Source organism: Microtus oregoni, unplaced genomic scaffold (assembly GCF_018167655.1).
Source record: "Microtus oregoni isolate MIOR12 unplaced genomic scaffold, Mior012 000005F_ref0000423, whole genome shotgun sequence".
NCBI classification, from domain to species: Eukaryota; Metazoa; Chordata; class Mammalia; order Rodentia; family Cricetidae; genus Microtus; species Microtus oregoni.
The window spans coordinates 13,751,404-13,765,948 of NW_024543064.1; the positions used below are offsets into that span (position 1 = coordinate 13,751,404).

Genomic DNA, 14,545 nt, shown 5'->3' on the forward strand with positions numbered 1-14,545 from the left:
AGCCTAAGGTAAGGCTGAGCTTTCATAGTAAATCTCTGTGTCATTTTTTGTGAGCTGGCAGCCCAAGAAGAAAATCCTGATCACAGTCACCATCGACCTCGTCAGCAGCATCAGGCCTTCAACACTGTCATCATGAGATGACAATGCTCTGCCCTGTACCCACGAGAGGCAGGCAGAGTTCCCCGGGCTCTACAGCACAGAGCAGGGGTGTGGTGTCCTGGGCTCATTCAGCCTGGCCACAAGCATGGGTGTCGCCTTATCCTTCCACACCCTGGGCCTTGGCTCCCCAGTGTGTGTTGAACTGACTTAATTCAAGGTACCCGCAGACGGCCTGATTGCTCACAGCACTGAGTGACAACCAGCAGGGGACAAGTCTGGGGACGGGAACCATACCACTGTCCAATCCCCAAGAGGTCCAGAAATGGACAATTGAACAGAGTAAAGTGGAAGACTGGGGTCAGGGGTGTTTCCAGGGACACTGGAAAGGGGCTCTCAGAGGTGGAAACAGGGTAAATGAGGGTTGGGGTGGCCTCCCACGAGGCCCAGAATCACACCTTCCCCCACTTCTGCAGGCCCATGTTGAAGGCACTCTGTGCCTACAGCCAGCCCCGCCCAACCACCTTCCCCCAGCACTAGCAGGAGGCTTCCCCAGCATGTCCCAGGCGGTGCCTTCTCTACCACAAGAAACACTACTAAACTTTGCAGGTGTGGCTCCTCCAAGTCCCCCCTCCTTGATGTCCACTCTGCTCCCCTTCTGTCTTGGTTGTGCTCCCTCAGTCGAGGAGCTTGATGTGGGAGTCCCCTCTGTGTGTTCCTTGTATTGGCTAATGAATAAAGAAACTGCCTTGGCCTAATAGGGCAGAACTTAGGTAGGTGGAGAAGACAGAACTGAATTCTGGGAAGAAGAAAGCAGAGTCAGGAGACACCATGGAACTGCCATCGGAGATAGACATGCTGAGACTTTGTTGGTAAGCCATGATCTTGTGGTGATATACAGATTAATAGGAATGGGTTAAATTAATATGTAAGAGTTAGCCAATAAGAAGTTAGAGCTAGCCGGGCGGTGGTGGCGCATGCCTTTAATCCCAGCAGAGGCAGGCGGATCTCTGTGAGTTCGAGACCAGCCTGGTCTACAAGAGCTAGTTCCAGGACAGGCTCCAAAACCACAGAGAAACCCTGTCTCAAAAAACCAAAAAAAAAGGGCTGGAGAGATGGCTCAGTGGTTAAGAGCACTGGTTGCTCTTTCAGATGTCCTGAGTTCAATTCCCAGCAACCACATGGTGGCTCACAACCATCTGTAATGAGGTCTGGTGCCCTCTTCTGGCCTACAGGCATACACACAGACAGACTATTGTATACATAATAAATAAATAAATAAATAAATAAATAAATAAATATTTACTCTCAAAATTTCAGTGGATCGACATTATTAACCAAAATTTTCTGGCTTGTATTAATTAGAACACCCGTGAAACGGCCCAGGCCATCAAGGGTATGCATATCCAAAAAGTCACCAAGTATCTGAAAGATGCCACTTTGAAGAAGCAGTGTGTACCATTCCGATGGTACAATGGTGGAGTCGGTAGGTGCGCCCAGGCCAAACAGTGGGGCTGGACATGGGGTTGGTGGCCAAAAAAGAGTGCAGAATTTTTGCTGCACATGCTGAAAAATGCAGAGAGCAATGCTGAACTGAAGGGTTTAGATGTGGACTCTCTGGTCATTGAGCACATCCAGGTGAACAAAGCACCTAAGATGCGCCGATGAATTTACAGAGCTCATGGCCGGATTAACCCATACACGAGCTCCCCCTGCCACATCGAGATGATCCTTGCTGAAAAGGAACAGATTGTTCCAAAGCCAGAAGAGGAGGCTGCACAGAAGAAAAAGATATCCCAGAAGAAACTGAACAAACAACAACATAAATTCAATATGAAATAGATGCAGATAAGGTCCCAATGAGGAGCGGAAGGAGGGAGAAGATGAGCAAGGAAGTCAGGACCACGAGGGGTGCATCCACCCACTGAGGCAGTGGGGCTGATTTATTGGGAGCTCACCAAGGCCAGCTGGACTGTGACTGAAAAAGCATGGGAGAAAACCGGACTCTCTGAACATGGTGAACAATGAGGGCTGATGAGAAGCCAAGGACAATGGCACGGGGTTTTGACCCTACTTCATGTTCTGGCTTTGTGAGAGCCTAGCCAGTTTGGATGTTCACCTTCCTAGACATGGACGGAGGGGGGCGGACCTTGGACTTTCCACAGGGCAGGGAACCCTGACTGCTCTTTGGACTGGAGAGGGAGGGGGAGAGGAGTGGGGGGAGGGGGAGAAGGGTGGGAGGAGGGGGAGGGAAATGGGAGGCTGGGAGGAGGTGGATACTTTTTTTTCCTTTTCTCAATAAAAAAAAAAGTAAAAAAAAAAAAAGAAGAAGAAGTTAGAGCTAATGGGCCAAGCAGTGATTTAATTAATACAATTTCTGTGTGGTAATTTCGGGCTAAACTAGCCAGGCAGCCGGGATGAAGAAGCGGCCCTCCTTCTACAGGAGCTCATCCCCAACACCACCTCCTTCAAGAAGTTCCCTTCTGCCTAACCATACAGGCGTTCTCCTTCCCTTGAAGCCCCAGGCTGTCCTTCCCCTTGCTTAGTGCTCTGGTCACTCCTTGCATCTGTCCCCTGCCTGGCAGGGACTCCTGATGTGATCTTGAGAGTCTGGAGGTGGCCTGTGGGTATGTGTGTGGGGAGGGTCCTGCAGGTCAGCCCTGGGCCAACACTATTCACACTAAGACTTACGGGGTTCGTGACAGGCAGCTGGTCCAGGACACACTGATCTCACGTTCAGGTGACTTGTTTGAGGTGTTACTATCTCTTTGAGGATCTGAAATCTAGAGAGGCAGTTTGCTCAAGGTACCCAGTGTGATAGTGGCAGGGCTGGTTGACTGGCACCAAAGCTGCTTTGTGAATTACCCCTGCCGGTAGGCAGGAGAGGTGGCACAGCAGTAGTTAAGATGCTTGATGCTCTTACAGAGGACCAGACTTCTGCTCCCAACACCCACATCAGGTAGTTCATAACTGCTGGTAACTCCAGTTCCAGACTACCTAACACCCTCTTCTGGCCTCTATGGGTACCAGCACACACATGCACACATATACATACGGTAAAAAAAAAAATCTTAAAGAAAAATTACCATTTCCATCCCTCAGGCCACCTCCAGTGTCAGCCTGTAGGGACAAGTTCTTTGGTTCTTCCATCTGAGTTCTGGTGGAGGCCACAGCCTCCCCTCCCAGGCTTTCTTGGGGTGAAGTGTGGTCATATGGTTTAGACTCAGCCAATCAGACACATCTGACCAATGGTTCAAAACAGCCAGGCCATGGGATTGGGAATGGGGCGTCTAGGTAGGGGCTGGTGACAGGGACAGTCATGCCCAGTGTTAACACATCCTGTTAACAAGAACAGAAGGAAGGACTGCGCTGGATGACTTAAGAGATGGGCTGCAGACATTGTTGCTGCCCTCCCACGAACGGGAGCCTGGGCAGCTGGGTGCCTGCTCTGTGCACCCCAGCAAGAACTGTCTATCAAAGCCAAGTGTCTTCCGACAAAGACCAGATGGGTGAGGGCCTGCATTTGGTACATGGGACAGCGAGGAGGTTTATAGGGGCAACGTTTCCTAGAGGGACTACAGAAAGCAGTGGGCTCTGTTCCTCAGGCATGCTTAGGTGGGCTAGGGTCATGGGTGATAAAGGAGCCAGGCTAGGGGGAAGCCCACAGTCATTCAGAGGCCCTAGCCCAGCCCATCTGCTGCGTCAGCCACACCCAGAGCCACATAGCAAGTCCCTTGATGATCTAGGTTAGCGTGTGATGGTCTGGACTCCCAGCTGCTGGCTTACCGTCCTTAGGGTCCAACCGTCTCTACTATAGTCCCGGCTCCCTGGGCCTGGCCCTGGGAAGCTGCTACAACTGGAGTTATGGGGAAACCCAGAGTCAGCCTGCTAAGGGCTTCTCATTCAAGCTACTGCCTAGCTGGATGATGAGTCCTTCAAGGCCACTGTGGTTCAGTTTCCCCACCTGGACAAAACCAGCTGCCGAAGTTGCCGTGAGGACTCTGGTCAAGTGTGAAGCTTCCAGTCCTAAGCTGACTCCGATGGCTGCAGCTGTGACTGTCACTATTACACACTGTGCTTAACATTAAACCCCGAGGGAGGTGTGGCCGCATGCACCTCACAGGTGAAGAGGCGGTCTCAGGGCATGGTGCTCACCCACCTAAGGCCACTCCAAGCTCCTCTTTGAACCCATAGCGGTTTCATTCCTACTCCATGCTGTCTGCTGACAGAAGGAGACAAAAGTCTTCTATAACCCACCGGTGTTCCCTTGGCCACTCTTGCAAGCTAAATCTCTCTCTCTCTCTCTCTCTCTCTCTCATTTTTATTTATTTATTTTATTATTATTATTTGCTGTTTGAGACAGTTTCTCTCTATGTAGACCAGGTTGGCCTAGAACTTTTGATCCTCCTGTCTCAGTCTCCTAAATACTGGGGCTGCAGGCCTATGACACTGTTTCTGGCTTGCTGACCTTTTTCTGAAGCGAGCCAAGGAGCTCTTGCGGGCTTTTAGGCCGCACACGGTGTGTGGTGCCCCCCTGGCTTCCCTTACATACCTGAAGTGTAAATGCACTCACATGTTGCAATTGTCCCGGCCTCAACAGCCCTACTGGAGCAGACGCCCCACAACTAGTGAAGCCAGCCCTTCAGGGACCACAAGAAGTCACTCGGTTCATCCCACACTGAGCTGGGACTGAAGACTAAGATTAGGCAGCAAAGAAACAACGCCCAGGGATGGCGGCCAAAGGGGATTTAAGTCCCAGCTCTGACAGGGTGGCCTTGACCTTTCATGGAGCTGGTCAGACCATTAGGCTTCTCAGCAGCCAGTGACTGTGCCCTGGGAAGCACTGCGCCTCTCGGCTGGATGGGAGCCTCTGAACAGCAAGTCCACCAGCTTTTGACAAAGCTGGGTTCTGAAACTCCCTTCCCCTAGGGTTCCTCCCAGTTTCCTTTTTCTAGAAGTCCTTGACTGGGCTACATTGCCGAGGCCCTTGTGTCCTTTTGGAGTTACTAAGATGCAAACAGGGGCCCACCTGCTGTCCACACTGCTCACCTGCCCTGGCAGGGAAAGCCACAGAGCTCAGCCCTGGAGGTGGCAGTGTTCCCTGACCCAGGTCCTCTCCAGCTTCTCTCTTGGCACTGGGGATCCTGATGGACACTCTGACTCACTGGGCAGCCCTGCAGAGTAACCTAGAGACCTGGTGGCTCAGTGGCCCCATAAAGATCTCTCTTCTGACCCCAGGGAGACACCTCCAAGAACCTGTGACTCCATCTACTCAGAACTGCTGGTGCAGCTGATGGAAAAGCAGGGATCACAGGGAGCGAGGCAGAGGCGCTACAGCCAGGATTAGGACTCAGGGCTGACACCAAAGCCCAGGGGCTTCCCATTTGCTAGGAAGCCTTACAACCAGCATGACCTTCATGACCTTTGACATCATCGCTCCACAGAGTATATCCGACTGGCCTGGCCTGGATGCCTCTTGGGACAGCCGTGTCTCTTCTACACAGCTCGTAACCACTGCAGGATCCTTGGTTCTTGCTGAGTTTTCCTTAGAAGTCAAGCCCCTCCCAGGGTGAAGTCATTTAAACTACAGCCGAGGCATGCCCAGTTCATGCGTGCAGAAACAGCCCAGAGAGGTGAAGGTCTTGGTCTAAGGACACACCCAGAATTGAGATCTGACTCCAGACTGTGACCCCAGAAACTTTGTCTTCCGGCCCTGCAGCCCTGACCTTCAGGGCCCACACACGGCTGAGCGAAAGTGTGGATGGAGTGAGAACCTGGGATCTCAGTGTGGCCATGTAACAGGATGGCTGCTGAAGCACGTCTGCCCTCCCGACCCCTACTCACAGATCAGGGCTCCTAGGCCTAGCATAAACCTCAGCCCCTCGTCATCCCATCCCCAACGCTCCAGGCCTGTCTACTACACCATGTTCACCCGAGATTCCAGGCAGGCATGGCCGTGCTCTGGGCCCCTGGAGCCGGGATGTGACTAAGGGGTTTTCTCATGAGGAATCATGAGCCCGATGGGCCCCAGTGTCCCCACTTCAGGTACTTGGGGGGCTTATACTGTCTGAAGTTCCGTTTTCACTCCGCTCCATGACTTCCCCAAGGCCTCTGTGCTAATGGAACCAGCAGAGTCTCCTACAGCTAGTGTGGGCACAAGAGAACCGCACACTGGTTGCTGGACACATCCTTGGAGAGGCCTCAGGATGAACACCTCTGATGCAGAACTGGCAAGGAAGGGCCTGTGTGCCAGCAGCGTGGGCACGTCCACGGGTGAGGTCCCATTTGAGAAAGTGCCTTTGAGAGCAGGGGTATCAAGCGAGATTCACTGGGAGAATGACCAGTCTGGGGACAATTGCTTCTGTAGCCAGAAGAGGATGCAGCGTTGCCAGGTAACAGGACTGTGCCCGTTTCCACGGACAAGCAGATTACTGCCACACGAAGGGCCGGGGCTGAGAGGCTGAGTGGTTGGGGCTCAGCCTTCAGGGTCTACCAACAAAAGCTACCTTCTAATTGCACTGACTGGTGCCCAGAACCTGTCATCCTAGCTCCCAGCTGGCTCTCGTGGTCTTGCATCTCATCCGCTCTCCGGCCAGAAGCCTAGTTCCCAGCGTGAGGTCAGCTAACCTTTGGCTGTGGCTGCCACACCTGCCCGCCAGGCTCTTGGCCAAACCCTGGCTCCTGAAACCACTGGGAACTGGGACGATCTACATCTGTGCCTAGACAGACAAGGAGTTGGGCTCAGACAGGTGGCACAGAACTGAATCTCACTGACAAGCTGTGCCGCCTTGGGCAAGTGAGCTGTGTTCTCTGAGCCTCGGGCTTCTCCTCGAACCAGGAGCAAAGAAAACCTAAGGATTCGAGATCATCTCAGGTGCAGGGCTTAGAATACTGCAAGGTCCTCAGATTCCTAAAGCCATTAACAGTCTGACGGTGTCCGGACTTGCAGAGACAGATGAGGACAGCAAGAGTGGTTGGACGACAAGGGCACAGGAACAGGAGGTAGAGGGATGAAGCCCAGACAGCAACAAGCACAGACCCCACCCCCATCCCACAAGGTGGTGCTCACTTTCCCACAGATGTTTCCTTGATTGCCCCCATGTCCTGGGACCTCATCTCTGTCCTCTCTGGCTCTGTCCCATGAAGCTCCTGAAGGGGACAGCTCCACCCTCCTGCAGCAGGAAGTCACGGTTCCCACAGCAGCCTGGGTTCATAGGAGGCTGGAAGCAGCGATCCGTATTGGGCCTGGGAACCCAGTGTAATGGATGAGGTGAGCTGGGGACACTGTACTTTTAGTGACAGTTTATTTACAAGAGAACACTTTCGTTTCTGTACCCCTACCTCTTCTCGTGTCCCTCCTTTGGTTCACAGTGACAATTTTAAGTGCTGCTCCAGCCCTCTGTGCCCAGGACAGTAGTCCCTCTCCCCCTCTGCCCACTATCCCCAGTCCTAGATAGACAGGGCCAAAACAAAGGGACACAGACTGCTGGTAGTGAGGTCTTCTGCTGGGCTGGACCAAGGAGTCTGGGTGGGTAGTGCTAACAGAATGAGCGGCAGAGATGGCCCTGTGTCTACACATGTCTGCTTCCTAGTCCGGCCTCTCTGGGCTTGTTGCAGAGGCCATCAGATGAGTGTCAGCCAAACCTTGGTCAGGGAAGGGAGGGGTCCCACCTGAGACAGGAAACACAGAGCAGCAGAGGCAGGGCTAAAGCTAAACAGACATCACCTGGGCAACTGAGCTCTGCTGGCCGGGAGCGTGCATATGTGCACGTGAGTGGGACTTCTGCCTGATACTGAGAGATACAATGGCTGACGTGTTCCCTAAGGGCTCCCACTTGGTCGTCCATGACTCCTTCCAGCCTCCTGTGGTAACACTGCCTGTTAAAACATCACAATGAAGGTGAAGGTATCCTCACACAAACAGGATAGGAACCTTGCCCTGCCCCTCCTTGAGACTCAGGAGCCCATGGAGGAGACTGCTGCCCTTGGGAAACATCCCCCATAGTCTCAAGAGCTCAGGCTGGCCGGAGGCTGCCCCCATTCTGTCCCAGACCCACCTCTGCCCTCACTTTGGAACTTCTGCTCCACGTTATGTGAACTCATTTCTGTCTGACCAGGGGGTCAGATGCCGAACAGAACTATCTGGCCCAGTTCTTCCACACCCCACTGTGTGCCCAGTCTGGTGGTTCCTATGGGCATGGACAGAGTCTGGGCCACATCTGTCTGTCTCATCATGGCTTTGCCTCTATTAAATGAAAAGAGATCAACTTGTCCAATGCAGAAATCCCAAGTGGCCAGAAGACAGAGACTGGGTCTTGGCTCTGCCGTCTCTGTGGAAGCCCCCACAGCACGTGGTTCCAGGGGTTTGGCCTGGGAACTCACCTCCGCCCTCTCAGCTGTCCCTTAGCACGACTGGGAGGGCTCAAATTGAAAAAGATTTAGTGTCCCAGGACACCACAGCCAACTCAGCAAATAAATGACCCTGAAATCAGGCACGGGGCAGGGCTATCTGATTGAAAAAAGGGATACAGTTCAGCAGTAATAGTAGTGGGGGGTACCCCAATCTGTCTACCTGGTAAGGGGGCTGTCTCCCTCTAGGGAACCTGCCTGGTACAGCACGTGGGGCGGAGTCCACACCAACCGAATCCTGGAATGAACATACAGATGTGGAGTAATGACTCCCTTAGCTCTCATGTCCCCAGCAAGCAAATGTCCTCTGAGACACCACTGCCCAACTCAAAGCTGGTGTCAGAATGAAGGCAGAGCCCGGCCCAGGCCTAGTGGGATGGGGGTCACACAGCCCTCTCCCAATCTCAAACAGGGTAGTATACTTGGAGAGCTAGAAGCCAAAAGGGCTGTGGGGGTGATGGTAACGGGCTTGAGCAGTGAGAAGAGCCGATGGCCTTCCTGCTGAATGACTTTGGGGACTTAAGGCTTCAGACCTTGCTCGGCCTAACAACTGGCCTCAATCCCCTAGAACCTGCAGCGGGGAGCACCATGGCCCCAGGAAGGAGGACCGGCTCATCTGGCGTCCTTCATTGTTCCTGCTATGGGATGCAGGTGTGGGAAGGCAGCCTGTTTTCCACTACTGTGTAGGCACAGCCAAGGCCTGGCCCTGGGACCTGGCACGGACCTGCAGGACTGCCGTGTCAGCAGCTTGTCTGGGATGGTGCAGAACCGCTGGGAAGTGCCCTTGAGCAGACACCTAGAAAAGCTGCACAGTGAAATCAAGACACAAATGGGCTGGGCTCAGAATCCTCGGAGGCCTTGTAATATGCATTCTGTGGTAAGTGATGACACGCTACTTAAGCCAAGAGCAGGCTCGAGCGAGGGTGGAGGCTGCACTGTAGACCCAAGCATGTGTGTCAGATGTCGAAGGCCTGGTCCCTGGCTCAGGCTGGCTCTTGATTCTGTAATAAGGACAGACCAGCCAACATCTGAGGGTGTTAAAGCAGTCTTTGAGAACGTCATCGAGAAGGGAAACTGTTTCCAACAGAAGTCCCTACTGTTGACCCATGTCAGAAACACCCGAGAAGGAAAGTGATGCTCAGCTCTGAGAACTCTGCTCTGCCTGGCTCCTCAGCTGGGGACTCAGTTGCCCCAGTGCGGCTTCCCCAGTCTCTGACAGCCATGAGCTACGCTGTTTTGTTGGCTCTCCACTGGCCTGTTCCAGCTCTCTGTGGGACATTGTGAGTGCTATTTGATTTGTATTGCCTTGCTCTTTATCAGCTACTTGCTACTTCATAAGCTCACTTAAAACCACAAGCAAGGCTACCCTAGGTTTTTCTCCCGACGGGACAGAACAGGTCTTTGCAAGAAATAATAAAAAGCGGGAGGGACCTTGTAAAGAGTATTGGTGGCTCTTTCCCTCTCTGCAGGCTTTGGTTAACCTTCTGAAGGTGCTGCATTACTATGAGGTGTGATCAGAAATGGGGCTTGGCCTACAGCAAGTCCCCATCTGCACTGGCAGCCCTTGTCCCATATGAAGTTGCTCCAATTTGTTTCCTATCAAGTGACAGGATGGTGGCTGTCCCCTCCCCCCAATGCCTGAACCGAGTCTCTGGAGTCCAGCAGGGCAGACAAGCGTGTCTAAGGGGGAAACCCCAACACTCAAAGCCAAGGTCTCCATCCTCCTTGCTGAGCCCACCCAGGCATGGAGGCACAAAGAAGAGGGTTACAGAATCTAAGCAGCTAGTCAACAGGCCCTCTTCTAAGGGGAGCTACTGTGTTGTTCTTCTAGGACAGGCAGGTGATCTTCCCAGCTCTGGGTGGCTGCCATTCCTCTTTCATAGGTGAGATGCCTACAGAGGCACCCAGGTGTTAGAAGCAGGCAAGGAAGCCAGATCCAGCTGTCCCAGAGCTAACTCATCCCTCAGTGTGCTTGTCCGGTCTGCCAGGGCCTCGGAACAGTACCCAAACCAATCACCTTTGTCTCACTGTTAGGTCTGAGCACAGTACTTCTGCCTTGTGGCTGCAAAGGCTCTGGGGGAGTGACATGGTGCCTTTGCTGTGCAAGGCTTCCAAATGGAACTGAGGCACCACAGGTCCACATGGTCTGGTCCAGGGAGTGAGCCTTGTGAAGCAGACATTCAGAGGCGCTGATGTCACCCAGAGCCTTTGGTTGAGTGACCCTCTAGAACAAAGGAGATGAGAGCTAGCCAGCTCTCCTTCCCCACAGGGCTATGATTCAGCCTTTTGCTGAAGTCTGGGAAAGGCTCTGGGGAGTCCAGGAGGTGGGGAGCAGGTCTCAGAGGCACCACACTGGTCAACTGAGGTCCCAGTTGAGGACTTGGGGTGCTGGGTGATGCACAAGCTCTTTCTTCACACAGCTGCTAGGGAGGGCAGGCAGAAGAGGCCTAGCAGTGGGAATAGCTATTCTCGCCATCTTGAGTCTTCCTGGGGTCTCTCCTCTCTGCAGGGCAGTCAGCAGGAGACTTTTGAAGCAGATGCTGACCAGGGCCTGCTTTGCTGAGCCCTCTTTTGGCTAAGGACTAAAAAACCATCTCCCCCCCAATCCTTCCCTCAAGATAGCAATTCAAATTCAGCAGTCTTCCTGGTGCATCACCACAAGGCTGAGAGCTCACTGGAGAGCACTGGGCAAGCAGCAGCCAAACCCCCTTTCCAATGTGTACCAAGTCATTCATTTATTTCAAGATGTGCACACTCAAGCTGGCTGGGACAGCTCACAGCTCCTAGGTATGTATAGGTCCTTCAACAGCTTGGGCTACAAACAACTTCATAGCCAACGCAGCACACACACGCGATAGAACAGGAAGTCTACAAACCCCAAGCCACTCCAAGAAAAATGAGGGAGGAGAGGGGGTGCTAATGCAGCATCCGTGGGGGAAGTGAATGCACACGGAGGGGCGAACGAGGGAGGAAGGCAAGCGAGCTTCATTTCCGTGATCTCATTTCCGTGGGGATTGTCAGGGAATTGAGTTCAATAGGTCCTTTAGGAAGCCCTCTGGATCGGTGACTTCTGACAGAAGACCTGGAAAGCAGAGGCAGAGTGGGAGTGTAAGTGGCACACAGTGCCCCCAGCCCCACCGCGTCACAGGCACCTCCTTCACACACAGAACACACTGAGGGCAGCATGCTCCGATGGAACCACTTGCTGGGTTCCAGCAATGGCGGGGAGGTGAGCAGTGTGGCAAATGCACACAGTGATCCAGAAGGGGTGCCAGTCTCAATTCCCTGGAGCAGAGGATCTCAACCGGTGCAGGGGCTTGGAGGTGACTGGAGAGGCTGCAAATCACAACTCTAAGGTTGTTTATTCTTGGTGGGCTCCCGACCCCAGACTGGCCTCAAACTCACTATGCAGCTGAGGCCCTCCTCTGAACTTCTGTGCTACCACGCCTGACATAGTCAGTGTAGGGGACTGAATCTAGTGCTTCCTGCAAGCCAGGCAAGCACTCTTTAAGTTTAGCCACACTCCCGCCCCAGAGCCGTGACCGGTGTGTGTGAACAGCGAGTGTCTTTCTTCATTGCCCCTACCTTATTTTCTAAGACAGGGTTTTAGAGTTTGCTGGCTGGCTAGACTGGCAGACCAGTAAGCTCAGCAGGGAATCCTACCACTGGAGCACCTACCCACACCTGGTTTTTATGGGTGCTGGGGATCAAAACTCAGGTCCCCATGTTTGCACGGCAGACCATAGCGGAGCCGTGTCCTTATCCTCTGTCATCATCTTAAATTGACCAAAGAGGCAAATACCAAGAAATGGTCTTGTGGGCTGGAAGGGCAGAACAGGCAGAGGCCTCTGGCTTCTTCTGGGCTTCAATCTCACCATACCCCCAGATTCCTTAAGCAAGATGCCAGAGCACAGGGGCTCCCTTTCTTCAGTTCTCAGAAAGAGACAGTAGGGAGCCCTCCCTGCCTGCCATGGAGACTAACAGGAGCCTTCTCGGTGGAAGAACCCAGGCATCCTCTATACCAAGTCCCAGCCACCTGATCTCATCAACAGTGCAGAGGGGACACGAAGTCTCAAGTTAAACACGAACGTCCAAACAAGTCACCTCCCAGCATCTGCAGTAATGGAGGCAAAGCAGCCAGGCTGCTTCTCTTGGTCCTGGAAGTTGTTTTGTTCTTGAAGTTGAACAGGCATGTCTGGTATTCTGGCAGTTTAAAGGTCTGAAGTATGTGCAAAAGCCTGGCTTCGCAAAAAGGCTAGAGGCTTACTGCTGCCAGAGCATGCCCAGGTGCCAGGCCTGGAGGCAGCTGAGTCCTTTGCCCCTGCCCCTCTTCTCATTGGCTCTGACAGTCTCATGTGACAAGCACAGGACCTGAGGACTCAGCTCTGAGCTGCTCTTGGTCCGGATTAACTCTGAGGAAAACAGTGAGCTGCTGCTTAAACAGCCGGGCTGGAAACACCATCCCAGGGCAGAACCCCCACTGGGCCATGAAGAACATTTGTTCTCAGAGTGTCCAGAGCTGGGCAAACAGAAGAGCGCATGCAGACAAGATCCCAGGGTTTTAGTGGGTCTCCTTCCCAGAGGACAGAAAGGGAAGAGGGAGTGTTAACAGAAGTGGTCACTCGGCAACAGGGCCTGGGGGACTGTCCCCTGCGTCTGCACACAGTCCCCACAGTGAACACCAGAAGGTCGAGAGGCAGGAGCTGGCCTGGTCCGGCTCCTTTGCTTTGGTTAGCAGCCCTCCCTTCTAAGACAGCACCAGGAGAGGCTGTGCCACAACAGTTAGGAACTGAGAGGGGTCATCTGTAACCCTAGGTTGTTTTTCCCAGGCCTGAGCCCGAGTCACGCCCTTTTCAGATATGAAATCCAAGTAAGTTTCAAAGTATTTCCAAGTAAGTGGCCAATTTGTACAGATGATTTGTGGATAGGAGAGAACAGACTTGAGCTCTGGGAGCTGCAGCACAAATGCTCAGACGCTGCCCTCAGTGAGCATCCTCAAGGCGCTCCATGCTGTCTCTATCTACTTAACATCTGCAGCTGCTGGAGGCAAGGAAGACAAGCGCCCTTTCTCCTGTTAAGCCTGAGCTGTCGCTAAAAGTCAGAACCTGAAAGAGCTTGTCTCTTCTGTGCTACCCATATCCGCTTAACCTCCACAGCCTCCATGACAGCAGCGACAGAGGGAGGCTAAGCAGAGTAGCCCAGACCACTGAGCTCATGTACCACAGGCAGAGGTGGAGCTGGGGAACCGAAGCGCTTTCACCTGTCAGTCTGATTTTTTTGGAGACAGGGTCTCTCTATGTATAACTGACTGTCCTAAAACTTCAGGCTGGCCTCAAACTTAAGAGATCCGCTTGCCTCTGTCTGAGTACTGGGATTAAAGGCAAGTGCCATGACACTCAGCAAGTGGGCTGCTTGAATGAACACCTCTCCTATGACTGGAAGTGGCTACTGTAGGCCTGTTTAACTGCAGGTCTACTGAGTCAGACTTGGGCTTTGCCCCAGAGAAAACTGTGCACTGACCTGCTGCATCGAGGAACTCTGAGAAGGTCTCCACTGGCATGAACTCCTCCTGGAAGGTTTTCAGGGCTTTGTCGGCAGCTTCGTAGATGGGCATGTCATTGTGGCGGATGTACTCGGCCAGAGAGCAGGACCAGCCGCCCTCCGTGTTACTGGTGGGCACCTTCTACAAGGACAGTATGCCACGGGGCCAGTGAGTAACTGAATGCAGCCAGCTCTCTGCCTCCATCTCAGCACTGTGGTGAGTCCACCCTACACGGACCAGAGCCTTCCTAGACTAAGGAGGCCCGACCTCCAGGGCCTACCGGCCTTAGTTACTCTCCACAAGACCCTCTTTGTTTACGCAATGTTCCGTTTGAACCCGTAATTTCAACATGGGACTTTCCCACATCTGCATTTTCAAAACTAGGACGACTGGCACCTCTGGCTGGACCATTCCACTCATTATCACAGGGCTCACCCCATACACCAACCCTCCTAAGACACGTGGGCCCAAGCAGATAGAAAGCAGGACATTCTACTT

The 14,545-nt window shown here is 53.2% G+C and overlaps 1 protein-coding gene and 1 pseudogene across 2 annotated transcripts in view; one reads left to right on the top strand and one right to left on the bottom strand.

Annotated features, from left to right (window-relative positions):
• Positions 1-1,467: 1,467 nt before the first annotated feature.
• On the top strand, positions 1,468-1,938 carry LOC121448549 (annotated as a pseudogene).
• A 9,287-nt stretch (positions 1,939-11,225) lies between these two features.
• The window catches only part of Ubr4 (ubiquitin protein ligase E3 component n-recognin 4), a 114,209-nt gene continuing 110,889 nt past the window's right edge, over positions 11,226-14,545 (bottom strand). For both annotated transcript variants that reach the window (XM_041652997.1, XM_041652996.1), the window contains exons 105-106: positions 14,026-14,188; positions 11,226-11,587 (exon numbers count right to left, since the gene is read on the bottom strand). In XM_041652997.1, coding sequence (XP_041508931.1) covers positions 11,523-11,587; positions 14,026-14,188 — 228 coding nt within the window. In that variant the 3' untranslated portion in view covers positions 11,226-11,522. The remainder of the gene's footprint in view (positions 11,588-14,025; positions 14,189-14,545) is intronic.